General features: G+C 48.5%; 5 protein-coding genes across 5 annotated transcripts; all 5 read left to right on the top strand.

Moving 5' to 3' along the window:
• Positions 1-163: 163 nt before the first annotated feature.
• Positions 164-913, top strand: LTR64_006794 (uncharacterized protein; the record flags this gene model as incomplete). Its single annotated transcript, XM_064901121.1, has 2 exons — positions 164-494; positions 546-913. The coding sequence occupies 2 exons, from the start codon at positions 164-166 to the stop codon at positions 911-913; spliced, it is 699 nt and encodes a 232-aa protein (XP_064752197.1).
• A 1,119-nt stretch (positions 914-2,032) lies between these two features.
• On the top strand, positions 2,033-2,917 carry LTR64_006793 (uncharacterized protein; the record flags this gene model as incomplete). The annotated part of the gene is made up of 3 exons (XM_064901120.1): positions 2,033-2,147; positions 2,197-2,406; positions 2,454-2,917. 3 exons carry the CDS (start codon positions 2,033-2,035, stop codon positions 2,915-2,917), a joined length of 789 nt encoding a protein of 262 aa, XP_064752196.1.
• Positions 2,918-3,659: 742 nt separating this feature from the next.
• Positions 3,660-5,824, top strand: SEC63 (secretory subunit; the record flags this gene model as incomplete). Its single annotated transcript, XM_064901119.1, has 2 exons — positions 3,660-5,595; positions 5,655-5,824. The coding sequence occupies 2 exons, from the start codon at positions 3,660-3,662 to the stop codon at positions 5,822-5,824; spliced, it is 2,106 nt and encodes a 701-aa protein (XP_064752195.1).
• Positions 5,825-6,803: 979 nt separating this feature from the next.
• Positions 6,804-8,633, top strand: LTR64_006791 (uncharacterized protein; the record flags this gene model as incomplete). Its single annotated transcript, XM_064901118.1, has 2 exons — positions 6,804-8,444; positions 8,493-8,633. The coding sequence occupies 2 exons, from the start codon at positions 6,804-6,806 to the stop codon at positions 8,631-8,633; spliced, it is 1,782 nt and encodes a 593-aa protein (XP_064752194.1).
• A 3,238-nt stretch (positions 8,634-11,871) lies between these two features.
• On the top strand, positions 11,872-14,621 carry LTR64_006790 (uncharacterized protein; the record flags this gene model as incomplete). The annotated part of the gene is made up of 2 exons (XM_064901117.1): positions 11,872-11,922; positions 12,003-14,621. The coding sequence occupies 2 exons, from the start codon at positions 11,872-11,874 to the stop codon at positions 14,619-14,621; spliced, it is 2,670 nt and encodes an 889-aa protein (XP_064752193.1).
• Positions 14,622-14,932: the final 311 nt, after the last annotated feature.

Below are 14,932 nucleotides of genomic sequence, written 5' to 3'. Positions count from 1 at the left end.
GCCCTGCATACATGATGGAAGGGGCTAACTACTTCGTTGTGTAAATGCTGCCAATGATGATGCCAGTAACAAGCACAGGCTTCTGGTGGTAACGTCAAGGTCTGCTAATATATAGCAGTACCTTGCGAGGCGTGGTTAGACAACTTTCCAAGACTCACTCATTATGCACTATTTCGACCCGACTCTCGACTGGCCGAAAGAACTGCTAGAGGATCAGATGCCTGACTTGATCATCATACAATCCAAGAATCTCAAAGACCTCGGTGCACCATGGCAAGTTTCTGACAGTGGTTGGACGACATGTTGGGTCCAGTATGCGGCTTCAGGAAGTGAAGCTCGTTTCTTGAACTGGATTTTCCTCGACGGTGTGTTCGCTAGTGAGGACGATAGAAAACAGGTTGCAGCATACTTGGGTGGCCTTGCGGATCAAGAGGTGTCTATACATCGTTATCGAGGCTTGTCTGTAACCAGTAATCTGCCAATATTACTGACAGGTAAGTCGTCGTCAATTTTTTGTAAACACTGAAGCTGACGATCTTCCCTAGCGCCGATTGTCAAATGTCGTCCGGCAGCCCCTGAGACTGCCGCCTCACGGAACTGGTCGTTAAGGTACAATCTGATGAGTTCTTCAGGCTCTAGTTTAAGCGATCTCGAGGCATGGTCGACTTTGCTCGTTGAGTCCAATGAACATGATCAAGCAATTCCGCGACCAGCTCATGAGAATCAGCTGGGGGTATACTCGACATTGCCCTTCGATGATTCGAGGGTTACGGACTCTGTCGATGGAGTTGAGGTTGAAGGTACAACCGTAACTTTGTATGTTGTGGCATCCTCATCGAACCTGCAGCAGCACATGATATGGTCAAATTCATCTGTGCTCATTCCAGATTCTGGCGCTTCGACGATGTGGTAGACACTTTCGGTGTGCATCTCCGGAATTGGTCATAAATCCCAACTATTTCTGTAGCCATATAGCACAGCTAAGGAGTTCCCTGCATCGGTGTGCAGGTGAGATCCTGGGGCGCATCTGGTATAGTCACTCAATTTTGTTCATAATTCGCGTTCCCATTGAAGCCGCAATATTGTTCAATGTCATGTACCACGAACTGGTTGAGATCTACCGCAGCCCACTCGCAGATTTCGAAATGATAGGAACATGGCTTATGGCCATAGCATGATGAGGCGAACATGTAGTGTCCGACTGATGAAAGAGGACTACTTGCAACACGACGATAACAAGCGCGACAGAAGACTGGAAAGACGCGACACTGGAACACCGAGAACAGTTTAGTGTGTCTTGGCGGGTGCAGAACATCTCAGGCTTCGCGTCTGCGAGTTCCTAATGCTCGACAATGAACTTACATACAAACAGAATCAATGCAGAACTTCGTCATGGAGCATTCACAGGGCTAGCTTTGCTCGTCACAGCCCCGGCTGAGACTGTTCGTCGAGATCAAAGTCTCCGCCTCCACACCATCTCACAATCTGAAAAACATGGAGGGTAGGGTCTGGAGGCTCAGCACGACCCGACCGAGAAGAAAAGCGTCTGGCATCAGGGAGTTCACCAAAGCGGCGATTGTCACCGTACGTGAGGTGCTCAGTCCCGCATTCAATGGCAATAGCAATTGCTTGGACCATCACAATAAGTGCTCCTGGAAGACCTCAAGATCCGTGATTCACACCAACAATTGTGCTCGGTAAGGTCAAATTGCTGATCAGTCTCATCTCCTCCTTCCCCACTTGTCGAAAGGGATCTTTCAAGCCGACAACAGGCACTATGTAGTTCTGAGAACAACCGTCGTGGCAGAGAACACGTCGCGATCGTCCAACCTTAAACATGTTAGATAGCATCACTAACAGTCAATTGATATTGAAGTAAAAGACTACCTGCTTTCCGCAGTTGATCTATGATTTTCTTCCTTTAGCTTTCAGAGTCGATCTTTGATCAGAGATCTGTCAGAGAAGTCGATCTATTTATCTGTTCTATCTGGCCTGTGACAGCACACTGCGAACCTTTATCAGATCTACCGCAATGCCCGATGCAGACCCTCAACAGCTCACCAGTGATAGCGACACTAACCCCAGCCGTACACTACTCTGGGAGCCCAATGACCAGATACTAGCACAACTAGAGCAATGGAAGCGCGGTAAGTGGATGACCCCTGCACGATGGAAATTCTCTGATATGAGGCTCAGAAGGCAAAGTCCGAGATGGCACATGGATTACAGACCATGGTTCAACTTCTGTGTGTCAACGAGTACCACTACCAGTGCGGACTTCAGAGGCCACGGAGAACGAGGTAGCAGGAGTTGTGGTGGGCAATATGTCGAATTCGTCAAGTGAAGAGCGAAGAGCCAGTGGTAACAAAGGCAAGCAAAACATCGGAGCCGAGCAGGCGGATTCTGGTATGCAGCACCCCACGTCTACCCACTGCCGTTGCTGACAATGTCAGTGCCTCGTCTCTCTCGAGGCTGGAACGTTGATATGAAACAGTATGCTCGAAATCGTCGCACAAACCCACCTGCAGAAAAGACGGCTAGGCGGTCGGATGCGCAGAGTAGCGACGACGAAACAGATGGCGAATACGAAAGAATGGTAACTGATCTCGAGCTGAGAAGACGCCAAGCCATCCAGGATGCTCCGATTCAAACTCTTGTCATTCATCATACGGTGTCCCCACCCGCTGCAGTAACCCCCAATGCCACCACGGAATGTCAACAACTATCTTCGGCAGTCAAGCTTCTCCGTGATTACGAAAGCACAATAAAGTCGCAAGCAGAACGCATTGATACTCTTCAAGGCTGTATCAATGAGCTGGAGGTCAACTTGGAAGAGCTGCATAAGACAATCAACGAACTTCACGATCTGGTCTACAAGGCAGGAGAGCTACGCGTTGCATTCGATGCTAGCACGTAGGTTCGAGCCTGGGTCGCTCGTTCATACACCACAAATTTGGCTACGGCAGCATCTCATGATAACCAACCCATACCAAGATTGAGTCTTGCAGTGACGGCGCATACGTCGATGGCTTACGCAGCACAGCAGAGAAAGCCCATACCCCATGAGCTTACTAAGGCGACAACGAACGCGTCTCAAGAGGGTTTTCGGTGTTTTCGTCTCGGTCCATGCCTCAACAAGGCTTCTAAAGTTTTCTATGTAAAGGGGCAAGTTTCACATCGCTATCTCGCACAGTCCCTAGAAGCCAAACTTTGAGAATTTAGAAAGTCCACATCTAGATATCTTTGAAGCAATGCTCAGAATGGTTCTTCCGTCGATGAATGTTGCCTATATACACAGCATAGTATCATCGTGATAAGGAGAGAAGGAGAGTTGGAAAGGGGCTGTAGGCAGAACGATGTGCCAAGCTGAGCGTTAGGCTCCTCAGGCATTTCTTTTATCTAATCAGGATCTCCGCAGTGCCTCGAAACACTCTGGTTAAGCCACCTAAACTGTGTCAAGAAATGTCACTTTGTAAACCACATTTCACTATTTGACTTGCATTCTGCCTGACGTTCACAATTTTTTATTCTACTGCTGATCGCTCGTTCCTTCTCATCCACGTCAAAAACTCCATTTACTACCTGAGTTAAAAGTCCAGATAGCGCGCCATAGCCCTGGTGGTAGCGCACCAGACACCACACACCCCTTCTGAGAGAGAATGGCTTCAAGTTATAGTTATGACGAGGAGAGCACTCACGCACCGTTTTTCATTATCACCTTGGCCAGCATTTTCGCAGTGCCAATCACTTACAGTATCTTCAAAGCTTCTCCAGACCTCGAGAACACTGGCGCCAGAATACAGTCAGACTACAAGCCACAAGATGAGGATATAATACAAGCACAAAGAAGGAAGCAGAAGAGGAAGGAGCGCAAGACAAAACGAATAGTGTCAGCATGTGTTCTTTGGGGCGTAATAGCCTACATGATCTACTTGATCATAGTCACTCAAAGAGTAGTACCGCAAATATGGGATCCCTACGATGTGCTGGGAGTATCGAGGAGCGCCAGCGAAAAGGATGTTGACAGACATTACAAGAAACTCTCCATCAAGTACCACCCCGATAAAGCGAGACCGGATCCCGCCAAGAACGAGACAATCGAGATGATTAACGACCGATGGGTAGAAATGACTAAGGCGTACAAGACTTTGACCGATGAAGAGGTCAGAAATAACTATCTGATGTATGGCAATCCGGATGGCAAACAGAGCACCAATGTTGGAATAGCTATTCCACAATGGATCATCGAAGGAAGCAGCCGGTGGGCAGTTATCGCCTTCTATGCTACACTGCTGGGCATTCTGTTGCCATATGCTGTTGGCAAATGGTGGTACGGCACACAAAAACTCACGAAAGACAGCGTGCTGCATTCCAGCGCGGGCCGACTCTTCAAGGAGTATAAGGAGGATATCACCGAAGGAGGAATCCTTACTGCACTTAGTGTTGGTGACGAGTATGGCGAAGTTTTGACTGGAGCCAGAGCTCACCAAGGCGCTTCCAAGGTCGAGTCCGCGGTCCTTTCGAGTGGCGTCCTCTCAGAGGCAGATATCGAGAAGCTCAAGGCAATCGACGATCCCTTGCGCCGAAAAGCCCTCTGTCTATTGTGGGCGTACCAAGCACGTATAAATCTAGGCGACGAAGAGCTCAACCGTCAGAAGTACGAGGTCGCTCCGATCGCATTGCAACTAGATCGTTCATTCAGCAGCATAACCCTCCCATTCCTCCTAACTCAACCTCTTTTCAATACCTACAAGACGGGCCAGAACCTGATACAAGCACTTACGCCCTCCTCTGCTCCTGTCTTACAACTGCCACACTTTACTCCAGCTCTTGCAAAGAGTATTTCAGGCGCAAACAGCAAATCTCCTCTCACCATACAAAAACTCATGTCTTTACCGGCTGGACTTCGGCGAAATCTGTGTTCACAGCTCACAGATTCGCAATACAACCAAGCGATGAATATTGCTTCGCAAATACCAGCCTTAAAGATCGAGAAAGCTTTCTTCAAAGTTATTGGTGACAGAGTTGTGACGCCTGGCTCTCTCGTCCAGTTGGTAGTCAAGTGTCGGGCTATTCCTCCGGGGACTCCTGCCGCCACAGTACCAACGGTTGACTCGGCGGATCTCGAAGATATTGACCCAGAAGAGGGTGACATAGACGCTCTGAAAGGACGCAAGAAACCGGTGAACAGAAAACGTCGGAACAGCGAGGGCAAAGTCATTGATTCGAAAATGACAGAAAAGGACACGCAGCCTCCTCTCGCATATGCTCCCTATTTCCCAGCAGATCATGCTCCACGATGGCACATATTCCTGGCTGAGAGCAAATCGGGCAGAATAGCCGTTCCACCATTCACATTCACAAGCTTTGACAGGCCGATATTCAATGCCAGTGGGAAACCAACGTTTGAAGTCGTAACGATGAAATGCCAATTCCAGGCTCCACCACAAGTTCACGCATTCCCTTTTACGATGCATTTGATCTGCGACTCATACGTCGGATTCGACCAGAAGATGGATGTTGTGCTTGATGTGAGAGACGTAGGTGAAGCGAACGTCGTGGAAAGCGACGGAGAAATTTCGGAGCCTGATGAAGGTAAGTGCAATGTATCCCTTTGCACGCCTTGACGAACAACAATGCTAACATGATTACAGATTCACTCGCTGGTCAATTGCAAGCCATGAAGACTGGTGAGGCACCTAAGCCCAGGAAGCAGAAGAAGACTGTAGAGGAAGAAGACAGCGATGAGGATGAGAGTGATACGGAGGGCGAGCAAGATGATACGAGTGAGACGGATACAGAGACTGAAGACGAGGCCGACTAGGTATTTGTCCGAACTAGTAGTAGGTCCTGGATCTAATGAGATATTTTGGACGTCGTTCTGTGAAGCAGACACGGGACAATGTTCTGGATATCTGTGCTTTCTTCACGACACCTCTGTGCTCGTCATGGTGCTGGCAATAAAATGCTTTACCCAGTGATCGAATTCCACAACTGCCGGTGCGCCTGTTTCAACGTTTTCGGTGGCTGTGTAGTTCAGATTCGATTTGTGTGCACAATCTGATGATATTCTACCAAATCCATGACGGAAAGAAGTGCCGCTATTTTTCACAGTCCTCCCTCTTTCAGCGGCCAAGTTGATGAGAAAACATACACTAATGACTAAAATTGCACTCGCGCAGGAAACCTGTCCACAGTTTGTGCAGTGGGAAATTAGCAACATTTACTTCGAAAATTGCTTTGAGCAGTTGCTATCTTCTTGTGTACAATTCGGAGCAGGAAGATCGTTCTATGGCAGAGATATAAAGGCGTTGCAGCAGTCTGTATGAACGTAGCTAGTCAGACAGCGCAAAGTCAATGTTGAATCAATGTGCGATGAATGTTGTGATCGCGTAACAAAGCCTGTTCATGATCAGTGTCCTTGGAGTTCAGGTATCATACGTGACAAGGGTGTTGAAACGATTCTATCAGTATGCTAGGAGTATAGAGACTCGTTCTGGAGAGCAGTTATCCGAGCTTGACAGCATGCCAGGGACGCCTTCGTCTAGGACAGCGTGTTACGAGTCCTATTGTGCGCGTCTATTTTGAGTTCTGACCATGTAAGCGTGCTACACACACTTACCAATTTGGTCGTTCGAATTCGAAAGTATCTTGATTGACATAGAACATTCGTATCGTGGTTGAAATGTAGATTCCCTACCATAATATGTAGTTGTACTGTTGTGACAGAGCTCTTGGTCAAGCCACACAAGAAAGCGTGGTGATCTTCACTGCAGGTCCTCAGCCAAGCTTCACGGAAAAGTATGCCGGAGATGAGACCTCGTTTCATCAACGCGCCTGCGCCCAAAGAGTCACTCTCAAACAGGACACGCGAGAGTGCTCCAGGCAATCCGGTCCTGAGTGGTTGGTTGCTCGCAGTACTGTCGCGCTTGTTAGCTGCTTCGACATGGCTGCAGAAAGTGCTATGGAAACTGAACAAGTTTGACCAGCTGAAGAATCTCCCTGAGCTCGAAGGATACTCTGCGAGGTATGATGGGACGGTGATTCCGGTCAACGACAAACACGACGAGCCCTTACCTCTCCTCGAGTTGCCAAAGCCACGAAACAGAAGGAACGCAAATTCATACTATACTGTCGCTGATTACCACAATGAATACCTCTCTCACGATCTAACTCCGCTTGATGTAACCGAGTATCTCCTATCATTGGTCACAAGAGTGGGAAAGACTTCAAGCAAATACTCTGTGGCTTACCTTGATGTTCAGCCAGATATTGTTCGAGCTGCTGCTCGCGCTTCGACGGAACGCTACAAGTCTGGTCAACCATTGAGCATGCTAGATGGTATCCCTATCGCCGTCAAAGATGAGGTCAACCTGAAAGGCCACCAGAGATCCCTGGGCAGCAACCTCAACTTCAAAGACAAGCTGGACGCAACAGACTGGTGTGTTAGAAAGTGGGAAGAAGCTGGCGCTATTATCATTGGAAAGACCTCCATGCATGAGCTTGGACTGGACACCACAAACAACAATCCTACTTGGGGAACGCCCCTGAATCCTCACAATGAAAATTACTACACTGGCGGTAGCTCTGGTGGCTCCGCTTGTACCGTTGCTCAAGGGATATGTCCCATTGCACTTGGCGTTGATGGAGGTGGTTCCATACGTATACCCTCTTCTTGTTGTGGTCTCTATGGGCTGAAGCCATCGCAGAATCGTGTCTCGTGCTACCCAGCGCAAGATAGTCCCAACACCCTTGCAGTATGTGGTCCCATGTCCCCAAGCATAGATGACTTGGCTCTGGCGTTCCGTATCATGGCTCAACCATGTCCTGATGATCCTGTGAATCTGTTGTTCCCTCTTTCCAATTCTCTTGAGGCTCTCAAGGAGAGTGCTACTGACAAGATGTACCTTGGTATTGATCGTGACTGGGTAAAGCTAGCTGATCCTGACGTCCTGGATCGCTTTAATGCTGCAGTACAGTATTATGTACAGATCCATGGATACGAGACTGTCGACATCAAGATCCCCCTACAATCAGAGAACCAGAAGGCGTTCTCTCTGACGATTTTGGCTGAAACAATGAGTGTGCTAAAGCCTGGACAGATGTCCGAGCTACAACATGCTAACCAGCTTGTGCTCAACGTCTCTGGAGTTCATGCCACTGCTCAGGACCTGATTGCTTGTGCGAGACTGCGAGAAAGAGCCATGCGCCATCTCTCTTGGTTGTGGACGCAGTATCCGGGCATGCTTCTCTTGACACCAACGATGCCCTTCGCTGGCCTCAAGGTCCAGAAGCCAAGTGATGTTACTGACGGTTATGGTGCTGCTGATCCTGATACAGAGCTTCGTTCCATGGAATTTACTTGCTTTGGTAACTGGGTTGGCGCACCTGCTATTACCTGTCCCGTAGGGTATACGAAGGACAGTCTCCCGATTGGTATTATGGTATGTCCATCTTCCTAGCTCTTTCCTGGACGGTATTGACATTTCTAGGCTCTGGGCGAATGGGGTTCGGAAGAACAATTGATACAATTTGCTCGAAAGCACGAGGGTTTTCTCGAGGCGGAAGGCGTGAGAAGACCAATGAGAGATGGAAACTGGATCGATGTTCTCGCGCAGGCAAAGAAGATGTAGAGAATGCAGGAGGCTCTGCGTTTTAGATGTGTTGGCGAATTTGAAGTTGCGAAGCGGGGGTTATCTAGAAGAAGCTGTTGTCTGCTTCCTGGTCCCGAACATGATCGCTCCTGCGTAAAAGTTTTCACGCATCGGTAACGTCCTTTGGGTGGCTAATTGTTAGCATGGGCCATCTTGTCAACTATCTCTACCACGAGCACATACGAGACAGATCTCAGGACTGCTGGGAAGCTGGTTTTTGATGAAATTCGACTGTCTTCACCGAAAATCATGGTCAAGAATGGCGAAATTTCAAACTGGCTTTCTAGGTTCAATTTTGGTCTCAAAAGATACCGACAGGCAACCTCGTTATCATGCTATCAACAAGATGCCTTTACAGGCGCTGATGCCTCTGCTTTTCGCTCCCATTCAATTTACTGTTCTCGCATCTCAGGAGTTCTGACGAGGCTACGCAAGGCTGGATGCCTTGTTCTTGGGGCCAAAAGCCAAGCACCAATCAGTGATGAGTATTCTGCCAAGCGAATTCTCCTTTCGGGCTAGCACGAATCGATCACTCTGAGAAGTATAAAAACCGCTCGACGTTCTGCTTTGTTGACATTCTTTCCTTCTCAGGTGCATACATCTGCACCTTCTCAGCTTCTCAGGACCTCAGCCTTCCTTTCCCTCAGCCTTCCAATCCTTCCATCTTCCCACACAGACCTGCGAAGTCGGTAAACTCATGCTGACCGCGCAACGTCAGTAAAAGGCCCGACCTGGGACGTCGGTAAACTCATTCCCAACCATAACGCATCGTTGTAAAAAGGCTTGTCCCCTTCTACTACCACATCCAACCATCACCTTCAACACCCTCGACCTGGGAAGTCGATAAACTCATCCGTCGTCAGCGTATCGACCTCAGTATCGTCGCTAAAAGACTGCTCCAATACTACCTCACCACCATTAACCTCCTCTCCTTCAAAACCTCAAAACCTTCTCTCCTTTCAATATCTCTCAAAACCTCTCAATATCTCTCCTCTCTCTCAAACCCTACAAACCTTCTCTCCTCTCTCGAAAACCTCAAAACCTCACTATCATTATCACTCTATTCTTATCAGACCTCGTAGTCGTAGTCGTAGTTGTAGAACCGGATCACCCTCAGGTGTGCAGGTGCCTCTCCGGATGACCACAAGGTCTGCAGGAGTAGGCCATCGTCCTTCTCGCTTCATGCGAGAAGATGAAGGTCTATCATAGTCAATAGTAGACAGCAAGTAGCAAGTCGTCGTCAATGCCATATCCATCTCATGCTCGTTGCTATCCGTGTGAGTATTGGCTTCGCTGTCGTGCTTGCCGAAACCCTTATCATCGATGCCGTTGCCGCTGTCTGCCTATTAGGCTTCTATGCACATCGTCAACTTTCGTACTTGTCGTTCGTTGCTGTTGAAAATTCTTCGTGCCCCACCGACGTCATGTTAGTGTGCATGCTTGCTGACACTTCTCTCTCGCACAACTCAGGCTGCTACCAACCCCTCCTTTCGTCTTAGCGTTGGCTCGGCTCGCCTTCCATCTCTATCACGTCGCTCCCCTGTTGCTGCCCTACCTTTTCGTCTCAGTATTTCTCCTGCCTTTGACTGGTGCCTGCATACCTCAAAATTTTCGGACCTGCCTGCATCTTCTGAACACAAGTGTCCATACCTGCACATGTCAGTGCATCAGCGTCCCATGCGTCTTGATACAACGATGCAATTGTGTCATCATATGTCTTCTTGCGTTGTGCATCCATCATGCATGCCTTTATCCATTAATGTCATTCGCTTCATCCGTGCCTACATCGGTCCTTCCTCGTCCTTTCTCGTCCTTCTTCCTTACGATGCGCGCACCTTCAGTCGCTGGTCAGCAATTGTCACTGCAAAGAGTCGTTGAGTCGGTATCAATGGTGGAGAGGTCGTTTATGGTCAGAAGATCGTCGGTCAGCATTCGTATTGTGTACGAGGACAGCTGACGACATAGATGCTTCCTTCATACCTTCGAGCATGCCTGCTGGTCCAGTCAGTCAACGCAAACCATATCAATGCTCCAAGTCGCAAAAGCAGTCTAGATTTTGAAAGAGTTTTTTGGCACAAGTCGTGTTCGTCGCTGGGTCAAGAGTTTGGTATCCTGCGTTGCCACACTCGGTATTGAACGGTCCTCAGAGTCCAAGACATAGTGCCTCAATCATGAGTCGCCATGTAGAGAAAGACATCAGCTTCAGTTGGTTCTTACAGTCGTGGTTCTTCGCCATCAATACATTCATCAAGGTTGGTCGTCGTTGATTTGTTTCGTTATCGCTGCCTATTGATTGTGTCAGCTTTTGCATACTTTCGATGATTTCGGGAATTTAGGAAGAAGCATGGATTCGTTGATGACTCAGAGTGCTTGCCAACAAGCAAAAGTTTGCCGGATTTTACGCTAAGGATTGTCATGCCAGCATCGCAGGCAGCAGATTCTGGAGCACGATGAAGGTGATACTTGGGTTGTCTTCAACCTCCGCGTTCCAGTTCTGGGCAGAGTATACAAAGCTCGCATTAATCACGTCGCTCGGCATCAACAGAGCTCTGTCTGCCATGACGTTTTGGTGAGGCGGATCGACATGAGAATTGTATCGGCAGTATTAACGATCCAACGGAGCTCGGCTCATAATCCAGCGATGCCTGTCTACAGCAAGATGTTGGTATGAAAACTTGGTGGATAGTGGCCTCGAATCAGGGCAGTGAGAATGTCGCATTGACTGTTAAAAGGGGGAGTTCAGTGGCCGACTTCTAGGAAGACATAATCATAATATCTGGTACGATTGTCCATTTCGAGGCTTCTATATTTAGTGTTGGCCTATATCTGCAACGGCATGGGGGGGGGTTATGCTTCATAACGTTCGGCTCAATACTAGAGACAGTCTGCAAGGAAGTGGTGGTTGTGGTGTCTTCGCTCGAATTGAATCTGTCTCTGGTCCCTGAGAATCTCGATGAGCTACTTCTTCTTACATTCACAAATCAAGGGGCTGAAGAAGCAAGCTCAAACCCAACGGCAATGACGTATCTGTGGAACTTCCTCTTCCAAGTAACAGCAAAATCTACACCCTCAAGGTTTAAGATTTCGCAGCTAGGCAACTGAATAGAAACTCTTTTAGTGTTGTACTGCTTCTCATGGTTATCTTCTTCTCTGGTGGTGCTGTTTCATTCGAGTTTCGTTCAGGTCTCATGTTCATGAACTGCTGCATTGCCAGAAGATGGACACGCACATTGACGCAGCTCACAATGGGCCATTAAACGTGCTACAGGTACGCAAGATTCGGATTATTCCTGTTCAATAAAGTTTCTATCAAACCAATGATCGTCGTTGTTAACCGATACCAAATAGAAAACAGGCCCAGCATCTTTAAATACGATCGTTGGAGCTCTAGTACCCGCGACCCTCGTCGCAGCGGCCTACGTCTGCGGCTTCCTCACAATTCGAGGCACATTCAGAAGTCAATATGCTCCCAGAACCTTCAGTCAAATTATACCTGAGAAAGACCGGACACCATCAACATCGACGTCTGGGTCGAAATGGTTCAAGGATTACCGCCAACTCGATGATACCTTTGTCCTTCGACATCATTCCTTCGACGCCTTTCTATTCCTCCGCTTTTTCAGAATGCTTGTTCTGATCTCTGTTGTTGGTGCTGTTCTGACATGGCCGACCTTATTACCACTGAACGCCAATGGTGGCGGCGGAGCAACAGAACTCGACAGACTGGCCTTCAACAACATCGTCGATCCAAAGTACTGCTGGGGTACGGTAGTGGTCGCTGTCATTTTTCTTACCTTTGTGATACTGATTGTGAACCGTGAACGACTCTTCATCATCAACATGAAGCAAACCTACATCACAACTAAAGCGAGTGCCGAGCGGTTGTCAGCGCGCGTCGTACTCTTTCTGTCAGTCCCACCGGAAATCATGAACAGAGACGACTTCGGAGGTGTATTCGGAGAGGGAATCAGGCGAACCTGGAAGGTCTCCAAGCTCAACGATTTGAAGAAACTCGTTGATGACAGAAATCAAAAAGTCTATGATCTGGAATCAGCAGAGATCACGTTAGCTCAAAACGTCTTGAAGCAGCAAAACAAGATACAAAGCAATGGTCAGACTAATGGAGGTTCCCTGGAACGTGGCGATGCATCCGTCGATCATCCGCAAAATCGACCCGTCCATCGACAACCAGTTCTAGTAGGGAAGAAGCTTGACAGTATCGACCATATCCTTAGTGCTGTTCCAGATCTTACTCAGAAAATCGACCATTTACGAGAGAAATATACTTCTGACTCTACACGGCATACAGGTGCATTGTTTGTTGAGTTCAAAGATCAAGTCGAAGCGTATCGAGCTTTCCAACAAATACAGCATCACGATCCTTTGTCTCTCCAACCGCGCTTCATTGGGGTAAGTCCTAGTAATGTCAAATGGTCGAGCTTAGCCCTCGACCCAGCGCTGCGCATCACATACAGTCATACAGCCATTGCTCTCATCATTGCCATCACAATATTCTGGTCGATCCCCGTTGGTCTTGTGGCAACCATTACAAACATTGAATATCTGGCAAACAATTTTAAGTGGTTGTCATGGATCAATCGTCTTCCAGATTGGCTAGTTGGGTTGATTTCTGGGTACTTGCCACCAACAGCATTGTCTTTTCTGGTCTCGATGGTTCCATACTGGTTCCGTGACATCGCAGAGCTCAGTGGTGAGCCTACTGCCCAAGCTGCCGAAGAGATGACGCAGCGATGGTTCTTCGTTTTTCAGTTCCTTCAGGTATTTCTTGTCACCACCTTGTCCTCCGGAGCAGCCACAATTGTGAGGAGAGTTGGTGAGGAACCTAGCAAAATACCAACTTTCTTGGCCAACAATCTCCCGAAGTCAGCCAACTTCTATCTGACATACTTCACCTTACAAGGACTGAGCACGTCAGCTAGCTTGCTAATCAAGTACTCCGACACTTTTCAGTACGTGTTCTACAAGAAGCTTACGAACACTCCACGTCAAAGATACGAGCAAGAGACCAAGATGAAAGGTCTATTCTACGGGTACCAATATCCCAAATTCACAAATTTAGCAGTCATCGCCATCGTCTACTCCTGCATCGCACCTCTAGTCCTAGGCTTCGCAGCCATTGGCTTCACTCTATTCTACGCTGCTTACCGCTACTTGATGCTTTACACCAACAACGTCAGACTCGAAATGCGCGGCTCCTGCCACACTCGAGCTCTTCAACAGCTCTTGACTGGCGTCTACGTTTCCGAGCTCTGTCTCATTGGCCTCTTCGGCGCACGTGGTGCAAAAGGTCCTAGCACTATCATGATCATCTTCTTCGTCCTCACCATTCTACATCACTACACCGTCAACAAGTACCTGTCACCCCTCGAGGAAAGAGTACCATTGGATATTCTCCAAGCCGCCGAGGCACGCAACCACGAAAGCAACGACGACAACAACAATGGTGGCCCCGAAGCCAACACCACAGGTGAAGGCGACGCCGAAGAACCGCTCCTCTCCTCTACCGAATCCCGCGACGCCCGTTTAATCCACCATCAGAACCTCTCAGTCTCTCAATCCCTCCCACCCCGCCTCCTAGATCCACTCAAAAGCATCCTCGAGAACTACAGTATCCTCCCTTCAATCGCTGTGCTAAGGCCATACATCCTCCCCTCCAACGCCTCGAATGTCGACTTACGCGAGTCAAGTCTTACCACAGTGACGAAATACACTGATGCGCAGATAAAGAACGCCTATCTACATCCTGCGCTTACGTCGAAGCCGCCGCTGGTCTGGCTGGCTAAAGATCCAGCGGGTGTGAGCGAAGAGTTCAAGAGACGGAACAAGGAACGTGCGGACCTTGAGACGAGTGATGAAGCTGCGGAGCTGGATGAGCAGGGGAACCTGCATTGGGATGAGAGTGATCTGAGCAAGGCGCCGATTTTCAAGTTACCGACTCGGTATTAGGAGGCAATAGGTACATATGTAAGGAGCGGGCGGTGCAGTTTCTGCTTTTTCGTATACGTGTGCAAGGTGTTCAGGATGTATATACAGCCAGTTGGTTCTGACCACAATGGTAAAAAGTTTTCTTTACAACAAACTAATCGTCCAACTTCTGTCAGAAGAGGTGGGCAGCCACGTTGCTCATACTCCGATTCTTAGCTACTGGCCTCGCGCAATCACCAATATGACTTCTCTACGCACACTAGTAGCCCACCATCAGCCTCATCAGCCAACGACCTCCACATCGGTAAACCTACCTTCATTGGCCGAGTTTT

The sequence above is a fragment of the Lithohypha guttulata genome, assembly GCF_036872675.1.
Source record: "Lithohypha guttulata strain CCFEE 5908 chromosome Unknown scaffold_5, whole genome shotgun sequence".
NCBI classification, from domain to species: Eukaryota; Fungi; Ascomycota; class Eurotiomycetes; order Chaetothyriales; family Trichomeriaceae; genus Lithohypha; species Lithohypha guttulata.
Note: the sequence above shows the minus strand (reverse complement) of the source record. Positions and strands in the feature narration are given on the sequence as shown.